Below are 25,371 nucleotides of genomic sequence, written 5' to 3' on the forward strand. Positions count from 1 at the left end.
CCCCTCCCCCTGGTCCTCCATTAGGTTTCTCCTGTTCTCCTGTTAGACCTATGAGTGCAAACATATGGTATCTGTCCTTCTCTGCCTGACTTATTTCGCTTAGCATGACACCCTCGAGGTCCATCCACTTTGCTACAAATGGCCAGATTTCATTCTTCCTCATTGCCATGTAGTTCTCCATTGTGTATATATACCACATCTTCTTGATCCACTCATCAGGGGATGGACATTTAGGCTCTTTCCATGATTTGGCTATTGTTGACAGTGCTGCTATGAACGTTGGGGTACATGTGCTCCTATGCATCAGCACTTTTGTATCCCTTGGGTAAATCCCTAGCAGTGCTATTGCTGGGTCATAAGGGATTTTATTTTTAAGTAATCGCCACAGTTGAACATGGGGCTTGAACTCACAATGCTGAGATCAGGAGTCACATGCTCTACTGACTGAACAGTCGGGCGCCCTTCTACAGTTTCCTCTTTAGGTCTCTTCCTTTCCATTTCAAAATGGTTTTTCCACATAACTTCACTAACTCCAACAGTCATTTCCTCCAGGTGACTGAACCAGAAAGGGCATAAACTAAACGTACTAATCCCAATAAGATGTAAATGAAGATGTCATCGGCCCTTCCAGAGACATTTTAAAAGTCAACTTAAAGCTAATTTCTAATTAGTAATGAGGAGAGCAAGAAGTTAAGAAGCAGCTTTATAGATTTCTAAATCTTCTGAAGAAGCAAGACTCTTGTACTTGGAATTTCCTTAGCCACCTGGGACAGGGAAGCTACACAACTCTTAACAAGTTCCTTCCCTCCCCGTGATCTTGGAAGGATTTTCTTAACCCAGTTCTTACAGCCCCTTGGCTCTTCTTTCTCCTCAGCCTACACCTATTTCTCTGCCTTTGATATATTGGGGACTGAACTATATGGAAGTCATCTCTGAATTCCAACCCAAATAACCTAGAAGTTTGCCATTTGGAAGCTAGCTGGCCCTTTCCCTGAGTAGCGAATAATACTCTTGGGCCTTCTGTGAGCTTTGAAGACTCAAGTATAAACAGAGCTAGAGTAGGGGCGCATGGGCGGCTCAGCTGGTTTAGCAACGACTTTGGCTCAGGTCATGATCTCGCGGTTCGTGAGTTCGAGCCCCGCGTCGAGCTCTGCGCTGACAGCTCAGAGCCTGGACCCTGCTTCAGATTCTGTGTCTCCTTCTCTCTTTACCCTTCTCCTGCTCACACTCTGTCTCTCTGTCTCTCAAAATTAAGTAAAGTTTAAAAATTAAAAAAAAAAAAAAAAACAGAGATAGAGTAGACCGATCTTAACTTTCCATCTCTGCTCAAACCATATTTTAGGATAAATATCTTCAACATTTGACCATTCACTATCTTAGAAAATTCTGGAAAAACACTAGGTTTTAGGGGAGAAATGGAACACGTGCTTCCCAAGCCATTTCCCATAGTCCATAAGGTTGCATAAGCAAAGATAACAAAAAGATATTTTGCATTTAGCTGAGGAGAAAGGAAGGACACAAAATTTAAAAATAATAATCCCACCAAATACATAAGTGGAGCAACTATTCACTTACAAAGGGCATGGGAAGAAAAAGACGTTGTAATCCAGCTTTTGTAGTCAGTAATTTTTGCAATTAATTGACTTTTATTATCTATGCTATTGTTGGATACATACTATTACCTATACTATTATTTATACTATTGTTATTGTCTATGCTATTTTTAATATTACACTATTGAAATGATGCCTCCTCCTAAAATTACGGCACTGCATACACATAGGAAAAGGTCAATAGGTAATAAATAAACTCCCCTGAATACACTAGGCCAGCAGAGCATCACATCAGCCTGTACCAACTAATTCTCTTGATTCTGCTACTTATACAAAGGATGGTAGTACGTGCAAAGACCTTGACAGCATTCGGCATGGGGAGATTCTTGGTCTAGGACGCATTGAGAGCTTGAATAAAGCTAGGATTGATTTTTTTTTTCTAATGAATCACAAACGAGGTAACTATTTTTTCCAAGACCTTTTTGTATTTTCTTCTAGAATAAAGAATGTCACTTTTTAAAGGTTAAAAAAAAGTCACAGTAGTGGAATTTGAGAAAAGTATTGTCTGTGGCATACTTCAAATCCAAGGCTACTCTTTTGGCCTTGGTAAATTACGCCTCCTGCAAGGTATTGTGCAAAGTCCTCCAAACCGATTTGGAGCATGCATGAGAATCTCCTGAGGAGTCAAGTAAGCAAGCCTTCTAGCATTCGCATTTTGTTAACCGATTGTTTGCTTATTCAAAGCAGTATTGATGTCATTTTCTCTAAATAGTTGACGATTTTTAAGCTTTCTCAAATCTGTGTTTCTTGGCATTTGCCTGAAAGAAGACAGCAGATGCCTACTTATTTTACATAACAGAGTTAAGAATCCAACTTCTCAACCTTAAGCATTTATAGTCTTATCAAGTTACTGTGACCTTTCAGTATAAACTCAAACAATTCATGGCCATTTTCCTCCTGCTTATCTAACTGAAAACTTGAGGTTTCTTTCATGACAAAGGGCTTTAGCATTTTCTGAAATTCTGACAATACTAATGTTCTTTATTAAGCACTGACTATATACTTTGGTGGTTAATGCTGTTCAAAGAAATGGAGCATATCTTGGTGATTCATTTTTCCTTTTATCATTACCGGTTTCATTAATACTCAGAAGAAAAAAATTTCTTTTCTATGCCTTCATATAGATAGCTAGGTCTTACTAGAAATCCATCTACATGCTTATTATTCAGGAAATGTAAGAAAGGTGAGGCCAGGACATAAGCAAAGGAGGAAGGAGAATGAGATTATTTCCTCATTATGAGACAGAGATTGGGGTATGTGGGATCTTGGTGAGGAGGAAAGAGGAAAGAAGGTGAAGAAGATACATAACCAGGGAATCATAAGGAAAAGAAAAAGGGGGCGCCTGGGTGGCTCCGTTGGTTGAGCATCCAACTTCAGCTCTGGTCATGATCTCACAGCTCATGGGTTTGAGCCCCGCATTGGGCTCTGTGCCGACAGCTCAGAGCCAGGAGCCTGCTTAAGATTCTGTGTCTCCCTCTCTCTCTTTGCCCCTCCACGCTCATGCTGTCTCCTCTCTGCTCTCTCTCTCTCCAAAATAAATAAATATATTAAAACATTTTTTAAAAAAGAAAAAGAGAACATAAACATCAGATCCTCTCCCCCAAAAACAATAGGTTCTACAATACAACCCGCTCTATGCTAGAGAAAGAACCGTAAGATTAGAGTTGAAATATGACCTAGTGATAAAATGTAGCTCATAAAGGTGTTTTATATTTATATTTAAGGTGTTTTAGTAGTTCCCTTCAAAACCTTGACAAATTAAAATTACAATGCAGTATCAGTCTATCTGCTAATAATTGTCAATAATTATATACACCTTATGATTAAGGAGACGGTTGTGATAGAGTAGGAAGAAAACAAAACACTCAGCCAGTTAATAGGATAATGTATGTGAAGGCAGTGCCACAGCCTTGAAAGGATTATGCAAACATAAGCTACAATTATTTTTATTATTGATTTGTCACCGAGCAGAAATTTATGCGCGTGAGTTATGTATGTGTGTGCGTCAATAAGTAATCAATCAGAACAGCTTAATTACAGTGTAACTTGAAAGTGGGGTTTCTCAGACTAAGCACTACTGAGATTTTAGGTGACGTCCTTGCTGTGGGAGTCTGTCCCGTGCATCGTTGGATGTTTAGCAGCGTCCTGACCCACTAGGGACGACTAGAACTTCTTCTATCTGCTCCCTCAATTAGTCACCACTAGAAAGGTCTCTGGACAAAGCCAAAGAATGCAAAATTGCTCCTGGCTGAAAACCTTGTTGACGCACAAAAAAATGTAGAAATTATGCTTTACCCACAGAAACTGAGGATGAGAGACGGCCGGCATGAACTGGAGCAAAGACCTCCCTCACCGGGCACATCCGGCTACTGAACACTTACAGTGTGGCTAATGGGAATTGAGAGATGTTGGAAGTGCAACATGCACGCTAGAACGGAACACGCAGTATGAGAAAAAGCATGCAAACTATTTCAAAAACTTTTTATATGGATTACATGCTAAGGTGAGATTTTGGATATGGGGGGCTAAAATAAAATACACTACCGAAATGAACTTTATCTGTTACTGCTTAGTAACAGTAAACTGTGGCTACCAGAGAAGTTAAAATTACACATTGGCTGATGTTACGTTTCTGTATTTCTATCGGACAAGCGCTGAGCTTGAGCAAAAGCTATCTCTCTTTTACACTCACATTCCAAGCAGCTTTTCTTTGATGACTGGGAAGGGAACTCTAAAGAGCTTGTCCTCAGTTTTTTCTTTACATTCCATATATTTGCCTTGGATGATGTCTAGTCTTGATGTTCAATGAGATTACTACTTTTGGATAACTCATTCCAAACTCTATCTCCTGTTCAGAGCTGAACTGAAACCTAGATCCAGGGCACCTGGCTGGCTCAGTTGGTGGAGCATGGGACTCTTGAGGTCAGCGTCATGAATTCAAGCCCCACATTAGCTGTAGACATTACTAAGAAAATAAATAAACTTTTAAAAAGCGAGAGAGCCCTAAATAAATAAGTAAATAAACCCTAGATCCATATATCCAACTATCAACTTAACAACCCCATCTGGACACCCTAGAGGAACCCCAAACTTAAATGACCCTCATTCTGGGGCGCCTGGGTAGCTTAGTCGGTTAAGCATCTGACTTCAGCTCAGGTCATGATCTCGCGGTTTATGGGTTCAAGCCCCACGTCAGACTCTCTGATAACCTGCTAGCCCAGAGCCTGGAGCCTGTCTTCAGATTTTGTGTCTCCCCCTCTCTCTCTCTGACCCTCCCCTGCTCATGCTGTCCCTCTCTCTCTCTCTCTCAAAAATAAATAAAACATTAAAAATTTAAAAAAAAAAGATCCTCATTCTGAACAAGGTTCCTTCAGGATTTCCCCATTTTAGTAATTGGCCCCACTGACCAGGTTCTCAAGCTAGAAACCTGAAGGTCATCCATGAGTGCTCTCTTCTTCATCCCCCTTGCAATCTCTCACAAAGTTCTGCTTCGTTTACTTCCTAGTATTTCTGGAATCTTCCTTTCCCCCACCCCGCTGCCTGTTCGAGTCACCATTACTGTGCCCTATATCAACTCCCTCTTCCCTTTGTACTCTTACTACACCATGCCCCGCCCTTCTCAAAAGTGCTGTCTTTCCTACTAGAACATTAGACTACATGAAGGCAGGCGCTTTCTTGTTCGTTGCTGTGTCTCTGATTCTTTGATAAAAAAATGAATGAAGGCGTGAAGAGGGTACAAACTGCTACCTCACAGGTTGCAATTTATCAAGGAGTAGACTGTAAGAACAAGGGTACCGTAAGCATGGGAGGCCTGGAAAACACCAGTCATTATGTCTAAACCCAGCACCTAGGTGTGGACACAGTGTTAGGGTTCTAGAAGTGGGGACAATGTGCTTGGGCACCACGTGCCCTGCACTCCCATCCTTCACAGATCTCTCTATTGTGCCTAAACTCACACTGTAAACCCTCCATATGTTGCGTCAGGAAGGAACGGCTAATAAGTGCCTTTTATAATCCTCCAGCCTTGCAGGAAAATGATGCCTGATATTCTCCATCTTCAACGCCATTTTCTCACAGTATCTATCATTTCAAAGTTTCCCAGTGAAAAGCAGCAAAAAGTTATACAAAGCTTTAAACAATCACGAACTATTTCTGAAAGAAAACAAGAATAGAAGTTCAAGACAAATCTCTTCTCATTAGGGATCCTCAATCTACCTCTGCGCCTAAGCCGGCCTTCATCCCCCAATCCACGCACAACAAAAGGGGTGAGGAGGGACGATGACCGCGTCTATCCTAACTAGTAAGTTACAGCCACTACTGATTAGGAAGTTTAAAAAGTCAAGAATTTTATAGATGTTAGTGGTGTTTTGGGTATTCTAGAACTAGGCTAAGGAAGAAAAACTTGTATAAGATTCCAGGTAATGTATGTATTTAGAGAAGAGCATGTAGACGCAATGGCAAAAACCAGACCCGTGTCTCCATTCACTTTCTGCCAAGGGCTTTCTTATAAGTGGGAGTGTAGTGACGTGGGTGGGCAGGGTGTGGTGCCATGTGATATGGACCAGGCAGGAGCTGACGTGGACAGCATGTCAAGGCCAGGGTGAACTGCAGGTCCAGGGTGAACTGCAGGTCCAAGGGCACTACGTATGCTACATATATGTAACTCTTTTCTTTTATTGTCTTGCCCGGAAATTATATAAAAGACCACTCTTTTAGTATAAGAAAGGGAGATGGAGTCTTGACCAAAGATATGGGAGAAAACATTTTTTTAAGTTAATTTTTATTTATTTTGAGAGAGAGAAAGTATAAGCACATGTGTGCGGGTGAGGGGCAGAGAGAGAAGGAGATAGAGAATCCCAAGCAGGCCGTGCTGTCAGCTCAGAGCCGGATGCGGGGCTCAGTCAGAGCATCTGACTCTTGGTTTTGGCTCAGGTCATGGTCTCATAGTTCATAGGATTGAGCCCTGAGTTGGGCTCTGAGCTGACAGCATGGAGCCTGCTGGCGACTCTCTCTACCTCTCTGCCCCTCACCCCTGCATGTATGCTCGTGCTCTCTGTTGTGCTCTTTCTCTCAAAATTAATAAGAGGGTTTTTTTTGGAAAGGTATTTTCTCTTCATTTTTTTCTCCTCTGATAGGCCCCAAAAGAAAATGATGACAATTACCAACCAGGCTCACACCACTTTAGGCAGTGGGATAAAGAGATTTCGTGAGGAAGCAAAGTTCTTCTGTACTTGATGTTCTGCTTCTTTCTGGATATGACTCAAAAAGCGGTGAGTACCTTCACAGAGCCCATTTTCCCCCTAAAATGTGGTGACTCTTTTTCATAATAATGTTCAACAGTTGCCTTATCTCAGCAAAAGTATCACTTTTTAGTAATAAGAGTGAAGTAGCCAAGACATAACAAAATGAAGTAGCAGACTTGGAAAAACCAGATAGAGGGGAGAATCCTGATTTTACTACTTGGTCTTCACGTGACCTTAGGCAAAACTCTCAGCCACATATTCTCAGCTGACATGAACTCTCCCAATGGTACAAAAACTGGCTTAGGGGGTGGGAGGTGTAAGATCTTATTTTTTATTAAGACACAGATACACACATAGTACCTAAATAAGACATACAGTGCATCTGTGGTGTTAAAACTTCATGAGAGCGAAGACTAGGAGAAAGTCATGTCTAAAAAGGCTCTCTGGGTGAGAGAAGGGGTGGTAACAAACAGAAGGCTGAGAAGCACTTTCCTTGGCCTCCGTCTCCTCAGCAGTCAGTATGACCCACCTTAAAGAATCATTATGATAGAACCATTCTAAACACATACAAAGAGAAAGGGATGGGGAATAAAGTGGACAGAAAAAACAACCAAAATTGTACAATAGTCATTAAAATAGAACTAAAAACACAAAGACCCAAATGTATTTGGATTAATGTCATCTAATGGTCAGTTGTATTAACATTTTATTCTCACTGCTCATTTTACAAACTGAATACCTATGATCCAAAAAGAACATGTACAGTCATAGTAAAAGTCAAATAGTAAATGTAAGAAGAATCTATAAATGTGGCAAAGATACAAACCTAAAACACCAATTTTCAGGCCTGCCAAGCTTGTTCTAATTTTATCATAAATATCTTCAGATGCAAAGTCAACAGCGATGGTCATTGTTTCCACTTTGAATTTTTCTCCTAGGGGGAAAAAAAAATGGAGAGAAAGAGGAAACATTACGTGACAATTGAGATGAAAACAACTAAGGACATTATCTTTGCAAACTCTTTTCACCACCCAATTCATTATGAAATTTAGACCAGGATAATTTTAAGCAATCATGAGACCACCAAAGAGATGATACAGAGGTGACACAATAATTCTGTAATAAAAATTCCAATATTGTTACAGAGCTGGCTAACTGCTCCTAAATCAGTTCTCCTCCTATAAATCAATAATGACTCCTTTTTAGACCCTTAGGTACAAGTAATAAAACATGATTCATATCATAATATTATACACTCTCAACATATCACTAGTTTTATAATTTTATTTTATTCTTTTAATGTTTTATATATTTTTGAGAGAGAGAGAAAAAGACAGCATGAGCAGGGGAGGGTCAGAGAGAGAGGGAGACACAGAATCTGAAGCAGGCTCCAGGCTCTGAGCTGTTAGCACAGAGCCCGACGCGGGGCTTGAACCCACAAACTCTGAGATCATGACCTGAGCTGAAGCTGGACGCTCAACCAACTAAGCCACTCAGGCGCCCCAACTGGTTTTGTAATTTTAATTGCAAATGGATGCTTCTGAATTTCAGGAAGAAGGATTTATATTCAAAAATGTTTTAAGGTGTGATATATGTAAGTCCATCTTATTGAGGCGCCTGGGTGGCTCAGTTGGGTAAGCATCTGACTTTGACTCGGGTCATGGTCTCATGGTTTGGGAGTTCGAGCCCTGCATTGGACTTTCTGCTGACAGCTCGGAGCCTGGAGCCTAATTTGGATTCTGTATCTTCCTCTCTCTCTGCCCCTTCCATACTTGCACTCTCTCTTTTGAAAATAAATGATCATTAAAAAAAAAAAGTCCATCTTATTAAAATGGGAAATAAAGTTAATATGATCATAATGGAATTTAGGGGCTTGGTTAATAGTTAATAATCACTACATTGAGGAATCCACATAAAAAGCACAGTAATACAGCTCCAAAGTGACATAAGAAGAGACCTCAGTTTTCTACTTTGCACAGGACTACTGAGATACAAACAGAGCCAATGGAAATAACAGATTGAGAAATGAGACTCTGGAGAAACCAAACTTACTGAGGGGACACAGAATGTTTACTTCCGCCCTCACACATGAGCCCATCTGAGAAGATGGCAGGGACTGTGAGGTCCCCCAGACATGGGTGCCAATTCCAGTTTCATACATATTTTCTCAATGGCTTTGAGCAAGTCACATGTCCTCCATGAGCCTCAGCAACCTCTCCAGAAAATGAAGGTGAGGCTACCCAGCGTGGGATTCGAGGCTCAAGTGGTATCTAGTGGTATACAGGAGGCACTCCATAAATGTTGGTCTCCTCTCTCCGCCACTAACCCTGCTCTCACTTCACTGAGTGAAGTTCAGGCAGCCAAGAATGTTTACCCTTTGGAACTCAGTGAGAATCCAAAAGAATTAATTTATAAATCCTGCTTCCAAAAAACAGATTTTTTTTCTTCATTTGAAGTTGATGCTGGCTCATCTCAGAGTATCCAACATTGATCCACACAGGTCACCGTTCTTGATCTAAAAGGATTTCCGTCTATAACTGAAGAGCTGGTTCACGAGAGATCGGTTTCTTAGTCTCAAGGAAAGTACTGACCTGAGGTAGGAACCCATGAACGAGCTAGCGAGGAGAATATCTGACCAAAAAAGATCGTATCTGGTGCTAACGGCACACTTACTCCTCCAATATAAATGAGTTATTATATGTCCCCCTGTAATGGTGAGCCACTTACATAGTTGTCATTTTATAATAGCTCGCCCAACAGGTCTTATTATAAATGGTTCCCAGGATCGATCACCAGTAAGTAAAGAACACTGCCCTTACCAGAGCCACAGATTCACAAGAAAAAAAGAACCAACCAAAGGGCTGAAGGATACCTTTATTAAATGTAAAACTTTATTCAGGAATAAAATTAGATAAATTTATCTATTTATTTTGAGAAGAGCAAAGTATGTTTCCACACCAGTGGTGTATACTGACATTTAGGAAAATTCTCTCTAGTAATAAAAGGCACCTCACAACCCCTGAATCAAATTTACTCTTTTAAATCTCATGGGATTTGGGGAATGTACTTATAATGTAGAGTCTTGTATAGACAGGCTGCTAAAAACACTCAGAGACCCTTTTGGAAAGAATGTCATTTTATTTAATAAGAACACCCAAGTAAGCTTTTCTTTGTACTCACATTAGGATAAGCAAAACGGCTTCTGATGCAAGTTTTTCAAGGTAAATACAATTTTGAACTTGAACCTGCATTACCCTGACTCCTGTCCTGGTTCAGTTACCACTGCTGTTCTCCTGTTCTCCACTGCCTCCATCGTGAGCTTCTTCTGCAGCGCAGTTCTGTTCCCATCTCTCCCCACCCCCTTCAACCCCAAGAGCTCCGCCTGGCTGACAGTGAGGGTCACAGTCTCCCACGATGGCCTAACAACTGCTTTGAACTCAACCTCCACATCCCTACTCTCCTGAGTGTCCCCAGCTCTAGCCACACAAGCCCCGAGCAAATCTCTAAACTTCCCAAACCCACTTAGGGCTTTTGCACTTACTGTTCCCTCTGCCTGGAAGGCTCTTCTGCATCTCCGTGTCTGTTGGATCTTTGGGCAAACGTTACCTCCTCAGGGAAACCTTCCTTGACTACCTTTAAAAAAGGCAACCGCTCCTCCACTAGCACCCCCTGCCCCCCTTTGCTGCTTTATTTCCTTCCACGGCACTTAACCATCCTCTAATACACTATGCATCTTAATAATACATGTGTTTGCTGTCACCTCTCCCCCTTCCCCCAGCCCCACATTAAGCTCTATGAAGACAAGAACTTGGGTCTGTTTTGTTCAGTTGTTCAACCGCATCACCAAGGATACAGGGTCTTTCCTCCCTCCTTTCTTATTCCCTAAGTCTGGCTCTCTTCCTGGTTTCATGAAAGCCACTGCCCCTCCAAGCATCCTGTACAGACAGCCATGTGCGGTGGCAGAAAACGGGACATCCTGTTACATGTCTCTTCTACAGAGTGAGGAAAATTTCCCCAGAGAGTCTGGCAAACTCCCCTCACATTCCCTTTGCAGGAATTATGAGATAAGCGTGCTCTTGACCGGGCCCATGACGGGCCTTAAGGATTCCATGCACCATCCTCACTACCACCGCCACACTGTGTTAGAGAGAAAGAGTAACATGCACTTAAGAATAGGACAGGACATGCCTCTCTCTCTGGGCCCAGCCCATCAGAAGAGAATTATGAGGAGTGTTCTAAAAGCCTAGGGGGGAGGTAGCTGGCTTCCTGAGGGAACCGCAGAACCCAATCTAGGCATCTTCCCCCTTTCCAAAACCTACCAGCCCTCATCCGACCCTGCCAGCAGAAGCCACACAGGTGAACAAACATCCTCTAATTTGAGGAGCTGTGAAAGCAGCTGGAACAGAAGTGGGTACCATGTAACCATATACACAAAATACAACCTTCATTTCCACCTTCGCCACATCCCTAAACCCAGGCTGTTCGTAAGACCACCACACCACTCGGCAACAGCCCACTGCTAAGAAAGAATAAGAACTCTACCAAAGCCTCTGGAGAGGTGCTTCTGAGTACCCTGATCACCGGCCACCACAAAGGCACAAGGGATGACAACTGTGTAATAAGTTAAAATCAATACCCTGTAAGTGGAGGATAAAGGTGCACAAACCAGTGGATTTGGATGTTGCAGTGGAAAGACGTGGGCACTGAGCTGCCCCTTCCAGCAAACCCTGGCTGCCCTTGGCTGCATCATCCGCGGAGAACTTTCACGTGTCCGCCCCTTCGGGGACTGCCTCCCACGACATCCACATCCAATGGGTGACCGAGGTGGGAGTACAAAGCCATTGGATGGCTTATACATAGCAGCTGCTGATTCCCGAGTCACAGTTTGTTTATTGTGCTATTTTCTGTTCTTTCATACCTCCCTGGTTAGAATTATACTAGCTTTAAAACAAGTTTTACTATTTCTAACAGTCCAATGCTCCTTCATTACCATTCTTTTTCAAAAGTTTATTGGCTATCCTTACTTGTTTGGCCGGTGTTCACTGGGGTTACATTAAACGTTCCCATTAAGTTTATGAAGGATGACAATGTGGTATTCCCTCCAGGCTCCCCATTTACTCAGTGTCTCACCGTAAAATCTTGGGGTTGTAAATACTTAAAGAAATTAAAGAACTAAAGAACGCCATTATTAGAATATTACACACCGTTAGGTAAAGATGCTCAATACTGTTGATTATTCCTACTGTCAAACCATTTGGTATTTCATATTGGGTAGGCTGGCATCCTGCCACTTACAATCGTGGCCACACACAATCATGCGTGCCCTTCTCCCTTTTTCCAGAATGAAATGATTTTACGATGGTCTTAGCCCACTGTTTCTCAGCCTAGTGGTGGAGACTGAAAACTAAGAATCAAAAAGCTGATGAGCGCTCAAGGTGGTCAACTTACCAGAAATGGAGGCTGAAAATCAGCTCTGGCTTGTGGGCAATAAACCTAACAAATAGCAGGGTTGATACCATTATTCCCTTTTTATTTGCTAATCCACTGAAAGCCATCCAACCACAATTGTGGAATCAGAGAAAAAAAATATTGCTTGTAACTACAGACCTATATAATAATGAGTGTCCTCACTGTCTCAGACCATTCCGTCACTTACAACATGGTGCTCTGCTCCTCCAGGCACATGTTTACTGAGAGGATCGTAAATCAGTTTAAGGTCAAGTCTGGAATTGACAGAGAAGGAATTGCACATATAAATAGTCTCAAGTTGCTCCTAAACCCTATCAATATAAAAACTAATACACGTTTAGGCTCATATCTTAAAAGGTCATGAAACATATTCAGAATAGCCTTATGTTTAATATCCTTCTAAGCCTAGCCATCGTTATTTTTATTTTGCTCAACAAATTGACATCTCTTAAATTTAATAGTCTTTCCCTAAGAATAACTGTATAGGTCTTACAAAGACGTGTCTTTGGGTGCCTGGGTGACTCGGTCAGTTAATATCTAACTCTTGGTTTTAGATCAGGTCATGATCCCTCAATTCATGACATCAGGCCCTGCATGGGTCTCTGTACTGACAGTGCAGAGCCTGCTTAGGAGTCTCTCTCTCCCCCCCTGCCCCTCTCCTGCTTGTGCTCTCTCTCTCTTCCTCTCTGTCTCAAAATAAATAAGTAAACATTTAAAAAGAGAGAGAGAGAAAGAAAGACTTGTCTCATTTTTCCTCTGGGTACCTGGGGACAGTGGGTCTGCAAATGCTAGAAAAGAGGTCTAATTGGGGCGCCTGGGTGGCTCAGTCAGCTAAGCATCCAACTTGGCTCAGGTCATGATCTTACAGTCTGTGAGTTCAAGCCCTGCATCAAGCTGCGTGCTGAAAGCAGAGGTTGACACCTGCTTCAGAATCTGTGTCTCCCTTTCTCTCTGCCCCTCCCCTGCTCATGCTCTGCCTCTCCCAAAAATAAATAAAAACATTAAAATTTTTCTTAAAAAAAAGGAAAAGAGATCTAACCTACATAAACTCATGTATTATTTGTAAATTTTTCTATTAATAAAACCAGAAATAATATATTGATTCTCTTTTGTCCCTACATCTGGCCCCAAATAAACAATCTGTTTTTCCCCTAAGTTTCAGGTACTTTCCATTATGAAATTCTTGTTGCATTCACACTTCCCCATCTTTTCCATATTATAAGTTTCATCATTTAAGATTCCAGTTGTGGGGCGCCTGGGTGGCTCAGTCATTTGAGCATCAGACACTTGATTACAGCTCAGTCATGGGATCCTGCCCTGCAGTATCGGGCTCCACACTGAGCACGCAGCCCGCTTCAGATTCTCTCTCCTTGGCTCTCTGCACCCCGCCCCCACTTGCATGTGCATGCATGCTCATTCGCGGGCACTCTGTCTCACAAAATAAATAAACATCAAAAAAAAAAAAAAGACTCAAGGTGTGTCACCAGTCTGTGTACTGTCTTTTCATGATTCCCATGTCTTCCAAGGTAAAGCTGCTTACTCTCACTGTGTTCCTAGAGACCTTCTATAGAACCTTAGTAAACACTTAGCATAATATATTGTGCAAAGTACCTATTTCCTAACAAACATAGATCATTCTCTATCATCTCTGTATGTTGAACACCTAGCACAATGCCTGGCACAGAGCAGAGGTCACTATACATCCAGGCTGATACAGCGGGTTTATTAAAACCATGGGTGCCTGGTGGCCCAGTCAGTTAAGTGGCCAACTTCATTCAGCTCAGGTCATGATCTCGCAGTTCATGAGTTCGAGTCACACTTTGGGCCCTGTGTGGACAGCCTAGAGCCTGAGGCTGGCTCCAGATTCTGTGTCTCCCTCTCTCTCTGCCCCTCCCCAGCTCACCCTGTCTCCGTCTCTCTGAAAAATAAATAAACATTTTAAAAATGTTTTTAAAAAATAGAACCATCTTCTCAGTACTTCTTAAACCCTTCCCTATAGAAATAAAACTATATCCTGGTAATAGATGTCCATTATGAGACATGATAACATACAGTACTTTCTTTTAGGCATTATAAAGCATTAAGATAAAGTGAGAAACAAGTTGATTCCTCCATCTGTCCTGCATGGGTCGAACTATCATTCCCTCTTTTTTTCTTTTTAATTCTTAAATGGTTACTTTTGAGAGACAGAACATGATAGGAGAAGGAGACACAGAATCTGAAGCAGGCTCTAGGCTCTGAGCTGTCAGCACAGAGCCTGATGCAGGGCTTGAACTCACAAACTGTGAGATCATGACCTGAGCCGAAGTCGGCCACTTAACCAACTGAGCCACCCAGGTGCCCCAGATTATCATTCCCATAGAGGCAGAAACATTTTAGAGTTGTATAAAACCATCCAGTCCCACCTAAAAAAAAAAAAAAAAAAAAAAAAAAAAAAAAAGTACTTCCAAAAGCTTAACTCAGGGCACAGAGATGAAGGTTGAAGATATTTCAGCCACAGACCACTCTATCCCCAGTCTTGAAAAAGATAATTAGGGGAGATGAGCGACTCTTGGGGAAATAGTACTATATTCAATGCCTACCAATTTTAGCCTCTCACATCTAAATTCATTAAATGCAATTTATAACCATAAAAATATACTGCATGTTTTGAAGAACCCCTTCATTTTCACATAAAATGTTTTAGAGTAGTTAGAAATGTAAAAAGTGCCAGAAGTCTTTTGTACTTTCTTAATTTTAAGCGGAAAACAAAGAACAAAGCGTCCCCTAACTAAATTCTCCTTCTTTCCTTTTGCTATTTTCCTTTCTTCCCCCAGGCCTCACCAGCTCCGGCTTCCCCTACCCCTCAGGGTAAGACATCTCCCCACAGAGAAAAACTCCCTTAGGTGTAGCTACAGAGAAAAAGTGACTGTGCCCTACAATAATTCATCTGACTCCATATTAAAGACCCACTTAATTATCATTATCAGAGATGTTACACAAATAATAGTCCATTTCTTTTTTTCACTGTCCTTGAAAACACTCTCATGATCATTTTAATCTCATATGAAGAGACCCACTTTGAGTCAGATAAAAAAAATTCATCATAGCATCATCAGGATTCCATCCCAAACCAAGTTATTTCTTTATTTTAAGCCAAGGTTATTATATTTTATTCATTATAGGCTATTTAACTAGAAAAACCATCTGCAATAAATAAAAACCTTATACCAGGCAAATGTGCCCTATTGATAGCACGTGAATAGACCCCATGCTTTTGAAAGCTCGAGTTCTACACTTGGTTCAGGTATTGTAGCCCCTTGGAGAAGGCACCTTTGAAGAAATTTTCAAATAAGGATGTTTATTTTCCACACGTAGGGAAAAGAAAAAGGCTTGCCAATGGAAACATCTGAATTTTGTTTTGAGGTAAGAAAAATGGAAAAAATATTCCTAACATTACTAAAGATTCCAAGATGATGTAGCCAATTCTACGTAAGTAGAGTGTTATGGGCCGCAGGCTTGTGCCTTCCTGACCCAACAAAAATTCATATGATGAAGGCCTACCTCCCAGTGCGATGGTATCTGGAGGTAGGACCATTGGGAGGGCATTAGGTTTAGATGAGGTCTTGAGGGTGAGGTTCTCATAATGGGAGTAGAGTCCTCATAAGAAGAAGATAGAGGGCACCTGGGTGGCTCAGTCAGTTAAGCGTCTGACTTCAGCTCAAGTCATGATCTTGTGGTCCGGGAGTTTGAGCCCCACGTTGGGGTCTGTGCTGAAGCTTGGAGCCTGGAGCCTGCTTCGGATTCTGGGTCTCCCTCTCTCTCTGTCCCTCCCCAGCTTGCACTTTGTCTCCCTCTCTCAAAAATAAAACAATTAAAAAAAAAAAAAAGAAGAGGGGCGCCCGGGTGGCTCAGTCAGTTAAGCATCTGACTTCAGCTCAGGTCATGATCTCACGGTTCGTGGGTCCAAGCCCTGCATCAGGTTCTGTGCTGACAGCTCAGAGCCTGGAACCTGTTTCACATTCTGTCTCCCTCTTTCTCTGCCCCTCCCTTGTTTGCACTCTGTCTCTCTCTGTCTCAAAAATAAATAAACATTAAAAAATTTTGGAAAAAGAAGGAGAAGAAGAGGAAGACAGAGAGAGCTCTCTCCGCACATGCATGCACCAAGGAAAAGGCCATGTGGGAACACAGTGAGAGGGCAGCCAACTATCAATCAAGGAGCAGGCCCTCACCAGTATTTGAATTTGCCAGGACTTTGATCTTGGACTTCCCAGCTTTTAGAACTGTGAGAAATAAATGCATGTTGTTTAAGAATCCCAGACGATGATAATCTGTTATGGGGCCTGAGCTGACCAAAACAGAGGGTGTCCGACAGGGCGTGGGATGCGGTTAGAAGCTCTAGACCTAAGTACCACCTCAGCCACTTGTCGGCTGGGGGCCTTTCACTCAAGCTTTTGAATCTGCAGGAATTCCTTTCACTACAAGAAATAATACCCACCCTGCCGAGCTCTTGTGCGTACATGAGAATATGTTTCACAAAACTGTAAAGTCTAGGAATATTTTCTTATATCTGCCAACGTTGGCAAAGACGACTACATCACATACAGTTGCTTTCCCTAAACGGCACAGGCCTCCACAGGCACTTTCTGTATCATTCATTCTTTCCCCTTTGCATCAGCTCCATAGCTGTTTTCGAGCTGAACATGCACATTCCACCCTACCTTAAATGTGACTTATTTATTAGCGCAGTATTCATGGAATCAACGGTCATGATATGCTATTTTTAGCAATCCCTTTGGTGCCCAAGTATCCCTTGACTCAATCTGCCTGTAACTGACCTTTGAATTACTACGTTTTATCTGTTCCAAAAATGCAGATTTTTACTCCTTCTTTGTCTTTGAAACCAGGATGCCATACGAGTGACGGCACACCAGTTTAATCGGTGATTTTTCTTTCTTAATGCTCACAAGCTGCACCGCGGTTCCATGACCCACCACCACATCAGAGCTGATGAAAGAACCCTGGGACCCTGCTGACAATCCAGCCTTTCTGTAATGTCACAAAATGAACCAAGGTTGGCTTCCGAAAGCAAGATTCCCTGGTATGCCAGTGTTTGTAACAATCCACCACCACCACCAGTCAAGGCAAGAGATTTCTCGCTTTAAACTAAGACCCAGGAACCTCAGCATTCTGCTCGTTCACGCAGTCAGGGGCCCTGGGCATTTGCAATCCGGCAAGGCATCTCACTCCTTAAACTGTCAGCTAGGAGAGCGGCGTCCATGTCTGGGTTTTTCTTTGCCACTATCCGCTCAGAGCCCAGCAGCACCTGATTCACTGTAGGTGCTGAACAGATAGGTTCTGACTAAGCAAACTCATGAAGGGCACCCTGAATGGTGTCCCCATGTCAGACTTTTTCCTGAGTGTAACATCCTCTTACATCAGTCGTATTTTGGTGCAGGAGATATGCTACTGATGCTCTAATAAACAGGAACAAAGAAGGAAAAGAGAAAGCAGCTCACTCTTGCAGAGTGGGACTTTACAGAGGAGGTGACATTTGCGTTGAGTCCTTGTGTAAGAACTGGCCACGCAGAGAAGTGGGAGGGAGAAGTAGGCAGAGGCAGAAAGTGGAGGAAAGGAAAAGCATGTTCGCAGAACCCCTGTGGCTGCAGTGTGCAGTGCGCGGGGAGAAGAGGAAAGAAAAGACCCTGTTGAAGGAAGCTGGGAGAGGATTTAGGCACCAAGATAACAAACAGGACTAGGGACATGAGTTGTGGGGCCCAACGCAAACAAAATTAAGACAGGCTTGAAATTAATTAAGAATTTCAAAGATGGCAAGAGCAGAGCATTAAACCAAGTACGGGCCCTCCTGAGGGGCGGCTAGCAGAGGGGCTGTGAAAACGTAGAGGCCACGCACCTACGAAGGCAGGCGTATAATAAGGCGATTAGACGGGAAAGTGACAAGATCACACTTGTATCTCAGGAAGGAAATGCTGGTGGCAGAAGACAGGACACATAGCATGTTAGAAAAAAACATGTGGCAGGCAGCAAGGAGAGAACACGGCAGCTGGTGCGTTAGTCCCGTGAGAAAGGAGGCCCCCAAGGAGAGAGGCAGGCGGGCTGGGAGAGACCTGTGAGTTAGAGCCTGATTAGACACACAGCTTTCGGGAGAGAGGACACCATGGTTTTACCCATTTGCTTTAAAAATCTGGTTAGTAAACTATCCCATCTCCTAGATTTCCATCTGAGGCACTGTCCCTGTAATTATGTCTCAGTATTTTTTTTAATCATAAAAAAATTTATTTTTTAGTTCAGCAAGTTTTTTCTTGAGGTAGCTTCCTTCTCTCTCTTTGTTGGCTTGAAAAGTGAAATTATTACCAATGAGATGGGGGCCAGAGTTGACCAATTTTCCATGCAGGATCACCGTAAATTAAAAACCAAGTTGGCAAAGCAAAAGGGATATTTTGTAACCCTCCAAGTATTCCTCCCTTCATCTTTCAAAAAGAAAGATCATGACAATGAATTAGGAGTCAGGTATCACACAGTGCCTTTCTTCTAAAAATTCTGATTGAGCTACCGTTTGTTTTTTTTTTTAAGTAACCACTTTTTATTTTAACCTGTCACTCTGTTCTCCCAAGATCCCATTCTGGTTTTGTGAAATCTTGCCACCGGAAAAAAGTATTCTTTTCAAGATCTGGGTCTCTCGTTTGGGTATTTAGAGAAAGGAAGCTTAACAGTTGCTTTTGTTCCTTAACAACAACAACAAAAAGAACTTTTGGAAAAATTACCATAAATTTTAAAATATCAGCTATTGAAATGAATATTTACTTTATGGCAATTAACACTTTGAAGATAAATATAGTTCAACAACATTTTGCTAAGAGTAGAACCATCTTCTCTGTTCAACACACACACACACACACACCCCCTCGTCATTTAAATTGTTAAAAGAACACAGTTTTCACATATTAAGCCAAAATGAAAGCAAAAAATACCTGACTTAGAGTTTCCTTCTCTTAGGACTAAGGATAAGCACTTGGCACAGATCATCCTGAGTCTAAGATGCCTGACAGAAACCAAAGATACCATGTAAAAACGGGCACAGGGTTGCAGTAGACACTCTACCAACTAAACAGGAGGAAGGACTGTCGTAGTTATCAATGACTGAACATCAGCCTCACCCCAAGAACTCTAGGCAGCATTACATTATTTAATCTGCATAAGAACTTACTGCTATCTTGCTGAAACGTGCAAATGACTATTCCCATAAATTTCAGTTTTCAACATTCAAAAGGCCTTTTTTTTTTAAATTTTGAAATAATCTCAAGCAGAGGAAAGTTGCCACTTGTGTACAAGTAACTCTCTTTCCCGAGCCATGTCAGATACAGTTGCTAACAAGATGTCACCCATCACCCATAAATACTTCAGTGGAGTGGTTCTCAAAGCGTGGTCCATGACTTTACGCGTCCCTGAGAGTGAAAAATACGAAGACGTTAATTATCTGCAAGCCTCAGCGTGTTGACATCTGCACCGATGGCACAAAAGCAACGGTGGGTGAAAGCGCTGAAACTTTCACATGAGTTCAAGCATGATATCCTTCACATACTGGCAGTAAGAAAGAAAAAGTCCGTTTTGTTTACGAATGTCCCTTGAGGGTCGCCCGGGTGGGTCAGTCCCTTAAGCATCCGACGACTAGGGCTCAGGTCATGATCTCACGGTTCTTGAGTTTGAGCCTGAGACAGGCTCTGTGCTGACAGCTCAGAGCTTGGAACCTGCTTCAGATTCTGTGTTTCCCTCTCTCTCTGCCCCTCCCCTGCTTGCCCGTGCACGCATGTGCTCTCTCTTTCTCTCTCAAAATAGATAAACAATAAAAAAAAAAAAAGAATACTCTTTGATAAAGCAGTAAAATCACTAATTTTATTAACTCTCTACGCTCGAGTACACCTTTTTAATGTGCTGTGTGACAAAAAGTACACGTAACACACGTTCTCTGTGTGCCTAACACAACCGGTGTCTTAAGAAGAAGCATTTGTGCAACTGAGTCGTGCAAGCTGAATTAGGCCCTGTTTGCACACTGTGCCAGTTTACATGAAAAGAATAATAGACATAAAAACTATGCTTATTCATACTTGGCAGACATATTTTTAAAAATGAAGTGAGTTTGTCACTTTAAGGAAAACAATCAACAGGGGCATATGTGTGGCTCAGTCAGTTAAGCAGTTAAGCGTCTCTTGATTTCGGCTCAAGTCATGATCTCAAGGTTCTTGAGATCCAGCACAGAGCCTACTTCGGATTCTCTCTCTCTCTCTCTCTCTCTCTCTCTCTCTCTTTCTCTGCCCGTCCCCTGGCTCATGCGTGCTCTCTCTCTCAAAATAAATGAATAAACTTCAAAAAAAGAGGGGCGCCTGGGTGGCTCACTCGGATAAGCATCCAACTTTGGCTCAGGTCATGATCTCACGGTTCATGAGGTCCAGCCCTGCATCGGGCTCTGTGCTGACAGCTCAGAGCCCGGAGCCTGCTTCCGATTCTGGGTCTCCCTCTCTCTCTCTCTGCCCCTCCCCTGCTCACGCTCTGTCTCTCCCTCTCAAAAATAAACAAACATTAAAAACATTTTCTTAACTTAAAAAAAAGAAAAGAAAATCAACAGTATTTGTTGTCCATGATAAAATTTGAGCTTTTAAATGAAAATCAGAATTTTGGAAAACTTGTAGCTACTTTTCATGTGCTTGAGAGAAAAGATTTTTCAGGTAAGATTGTCAGTGAGATTTAAGATTGTGATTTTATTTGTGCTGGGTCAACATTTATGAGATGTGCAAAACTAAGGAACTAATTTTGCTTGGTTTTGGTCACTGCACACACACAGTTACAAAATTATAATGGATAAAAGATCTACTCAAAGTGCAAGGTAGACAAATTGAAACCTAATGATGCTTTCAGATTCCCCGTTGCAAATAACTTTTAAGAAACCTCCACTTAAGGAGTTCTGATGTAGTATCAAAGGAGAATATCCACAATTAACCTGAAGAGACTATTAAAATCACTTCCTATTTTCCAACCACATTGCCATGTAAAGCCAGATTTTCTACTTTAACCAAAATAACATCACAGCAGACTAAATGCAGACAGATATATGCAAATGTAACTACTTCCTTTCTACTGTGCCAGATATTAAAGGGATCTGCAAACATGTAAAATATCTCCACTCTTGTCACTGAATTTTTTGTTTCAGAACATATAGTTATTCTTCCTGCTTAAAAGTGTTACATGAATATGTCATGGGTCTACTGTTATCCTTACATGCATTAAATAATTTCTTAATTAGTCAGTTTGAACTTGTAGTACAATCAAGATTCATAGCTGTGTTCCACATGAACAAAAGCTCTCTGGGACCCTCAGTATTTTAAGTGTAAGGGCATCCTGAGACTAAGAAGCTCACAGATATTGCTTTAGTATGTCTTTCCTACAAAGACAGTCTTCTAAATCAGATAGCCATCAAATTCAGGAAATTCACATTGACGTACGACTGCCTTCTAAGCCTCAGAACCTGGTCGAGTTTTACCAACTGTTTCAACAACGTCCTGTACAGGAAAAGGATCCAAATCAGAATCAGCTGTCACATTTAGCTGCCATGTCTGTTTAGCCTCTTCCAATCTGGGATGGGTTTTCAGTCTTCTCTTGACCTCTACTCATTCTCTTGACTGTGACACTTTGAAGATTACAGGCCAGTTACTTTGCAGAGTATCCCTCAGCTGAGGTGTGTGTTTCCTCACGACCGATTTGGGTTATGCATCCTTGGCAGGACTATCACAGAAGCGAAGCTGTGTTTCTTACCACATCCCATCAGGCGGAACGCAGTTCCAGTTGCTCCATTACTGATGAAGGTAACTTTGATCTCTTATTAAGGTGGTGTCTGTTAGGCTCCTCCCCTGTAGGAGTTTTTTTCCCTTTGTAATGAACAAGTATTTTGGTATTCTGTACGGAGATGCTTCAAAAATATATAAAATCCCATGTTTTTCTTTTTTTACTTGTAAGTTAACATACAGTGTTGCATTAGTTTCAGGTGTACAATACAATGATCCTACAATTCTGTATATTTCTCAGTGCTCATCAAGATAGAGATAATCTTTTTTTTTTAAATTTGTTTATTTTGAGGCAGAGAGAGAACAAGCACAAGCAAGGGAGGGACAGAGAGAGAGAGAGAATCCCAAGCTCCATGCAGGGCTCAATCTCATGAACCATGACCTGAATCACAAGTCAAACGCTTACCAGATTGAGCCACCAAGGTGCCCTAAGATAAGTATACTCTTAAGAGATATGCCAGACTCAGCTTCTATTCTCTCTGGCCCAACCCTGAACTACCTATTTCTCCAAGGAGCCCTGGATCCTTTACTAAAAACATGTCTAGGAACCAAGATCTGGGTGCTGTGTTTGATCATTGCAGTTGGGGTGGTGCTGCTCCCAGGAAGGACCACATCTGAGCCTTAGTGACCAACCTCAACCGTGTCACAGGCACAACACACGCACATGCGGGGTACTGTCCTAAAGAGCTTCTACTTGCCGGCTGGGAGATGCTTTTATTTTATTTATTTTTTTAATTTTTTTAATGTTTGTTTATTTTTGAGAGAGAGAGAGAGCCAGAGACACAGAATTGGAAGCAGGCTCCAGATGCAGGGCTCAAACTCACAAACCATGAGACAGTGACCTGAGCCAAAGTCAGACACTCAACCAATTGAGCCATCCAGGTGCCCCAGTAGACATTTTTCATTCCACAGAATAGCCAGGCCATAATTTATTTAACCAGTCATTCAAAACATAGTATGAGCAGGCACAGATCAAAGGAAGAATTAATTGCACCAAAGAAGGGGAATGTATCATGACAAGTTATGAAAGAAATCCAGAAGGCCAGTGAGTTCAGGGGAAATTTTATAGGTCACCAAGACTTTATTGAAAACAAAAAACAAACAAAACATAATGAAAAAGATAAATAAGGATGGAGAAGTTACAGGATGTTTCTATGTTACCACCAAAGTCAAAAGCAGTTTGACCAAAACGAGATATGGGTGCAACTAAGGCCATGCTCCTCACATACGCCCCCTCTTTCAGGACCCCTCCCCATGCCAAAGGCATGATAAGAGGGGGAAAAAAACAATCAAATAAGGTACCCAAAATTAGTCATAATGCAAGGTGGGGCTCCATGTAGTCTTCGTATGTCACCACCCCCCTTAGGGAAGGGTCTGGGAAAGAATCTGAGAAAAGCTGTGTCACAGGCAACAAAAGTATAAAGTCATAAAAGGAGAGAATGTGAGTAATATGTATTAAAGAGCCATACTGAGCCAAAGCATTCAAAGGTATTTATAGACACTGGTCACCATCTTGCCCCCATAACTCTGGTCAAACAGATGACAGATCGCACGGCTGCCATTTTAACCATACACACAATGGCATGGAGGGAATCACTGATCAGGAAGACAAGCTCACGCGTTCTCAACGCCCGGTGAACAAGCTGACTGATAACACAGAGCAATCATGCTCTTTCTATGTCCTGTGAGACTTGCGCCCTGTCTTTGCTCAAAGAGGACCCTGGAATAGGCGTCACTGACAGGGAGTCAGTGACAGACATTCAGATAATTTCTCATTTTTCGCTTCTATAAGCAACACTGTGAACATCCTGCATACAAATCTTTGTGCGGTTAGCAGAGTTCTTCTGTAGAATGAACTGCTGGAAGGGGAATAGTCCGATCAAAGGATATGTGTGTGTTTATAGACTGAGTACAGGAGAAAAAGAAAAGCAACTTTCACTTTTTATACTTCTATACAGTTTAAATTAACTAGTCAACAAATTTCAGAAACTAAGTAGTGCTTTCGTCCTTTTAGAAGAAAACACTGCGGGGCACCTGGGTGGCTCAGTCGCTTAAGCGTCTGGCTTCAGCTCAGGTCATGATCTCACAGTGCGAGGGTTCCAGCCCCACGTCGGGCTCTGTGCTGACAGCTAGTTCAGAGCCTGGAGCCTGCTTCAGATTCTGGGTCTCCTTCTCTCTCTGATCCTCCCCTGCTCACGCTGTCTCTCTCTCTCAAAAATAAATTTTTAAAAAAACATTAAAAAAAAAAGAGGGGGCGCCTGGGTGGCACGGTAGGTTAAGCAGCTGACTTCAACTCAGGTCATTATCTCACAGGTGTGAGTTCAAGCCCCACGTCGGGCTCTGTGCTGACAGCTCAGAGCTTGGAGCCTGCTTCTGATTCTGTGTCTCCCTCTCTCTCTGCTCATACTCTGTGTCTGTCTCTCTCAAAAATAAATAAACATTAAAAAAAAATTTTTTTTTAATAAAAAAAAAAAAAGAAGAAGAAGAAGAAGAAGAAGAAGAAAAAAATGCTTCCTTGGGCCAAGATCTGCTCCCAGGCCTATAAGAACTATAAAGAGAGCCAGGCTGCATGGCAAAATACATGAAGAAATAAAGTGTTGATCAGAAGCCAGAGGAGTTGCTGGCGAGATCTGGATGGAAGGAAAATGAATCCCTGAGGCGAGTCCTACAAAATGTTCACCCGAGCTCTGGCTGGGGATCTGGCCAGAGGCGTCACATGGTGAGATGTCCCCACAAGGCTGCTCCTCTCATGGAACTAAACATGCCAGGCCCCCTTCACGGGATGCTCCTCACCACACACACGCTCTCCGGCAACACACGGCCTGCCCATGAGGGGAGCCTCTGGTTTTCCTGTGGCTTCCTTCATGCATCTGCCAACAGGGAGCAGTTACACGGTAAGGACGGCAGCCTGCACCCCCATTATACATCTTTAAAAAAAATAAACAAACAGAATTGGGCATTCAGTTTTGTTTATCATCCTACTAAACCTGATTTTAGGCCTGTTTTCCCTTAAAAGGCATATTCACCTTTGAGCGGACCAACAAAAGCAGGTTTCAGGGCCTGCAAACTCATAGGTCAGTTCCTAAATCTCAGTCAGCTCTCCAGGAGCTCCCTGCGGGGAGTCGCACCAGCCTTGCTGGATGATACGGTCACAGTAAGGAAATGACAGACGTTGCATGGCTCCTGTCATGAGAGGTGGAACTGGTATCT

General features: G+C 42.2%; 1 protein-coding gene across 1 annotated transcript in view; it reads right to left on the reverse strand.

Annotated features, from left to right (window-relative positions):
- The window catches only part of HSD17B12 (hydroxysteroid 17-beta dehydrogenase 12), a 167,129-nt gene that overhangs the window by 50,822 nt on the left and 90,936 nt on the right, over positions 1 to 25,371 (reverse strand). Inside the window, exon 4 of the mRNA XM_029914799.1 lies at positions 7,683 to 7,790. Coding sequence (XP_029770659.1) covers positions 7,683 to 7,790 — 108 coding nt within the window. The remainder of the gene's footprint in view (positions 1 to 7,682; positions 7,791 to 25,371) is intronic.

The sequence above is a fragment of the Suricata suricatta genome, chromosome 11 (assembly GCF_006229205.1).
Source record: "Suricata suricatta isolate VVHF042 chromosome 11, meerkat_22Aug2017_6uvM2_HiC, whole genome shotgun sequence".
In the NCBI taxonomy this organism is placed as follows: Eukaryota; Metazoa; Chordata; class Mammalia; order Carnivora; family Herpestidae; genus Suricata; species Suricata suricatta.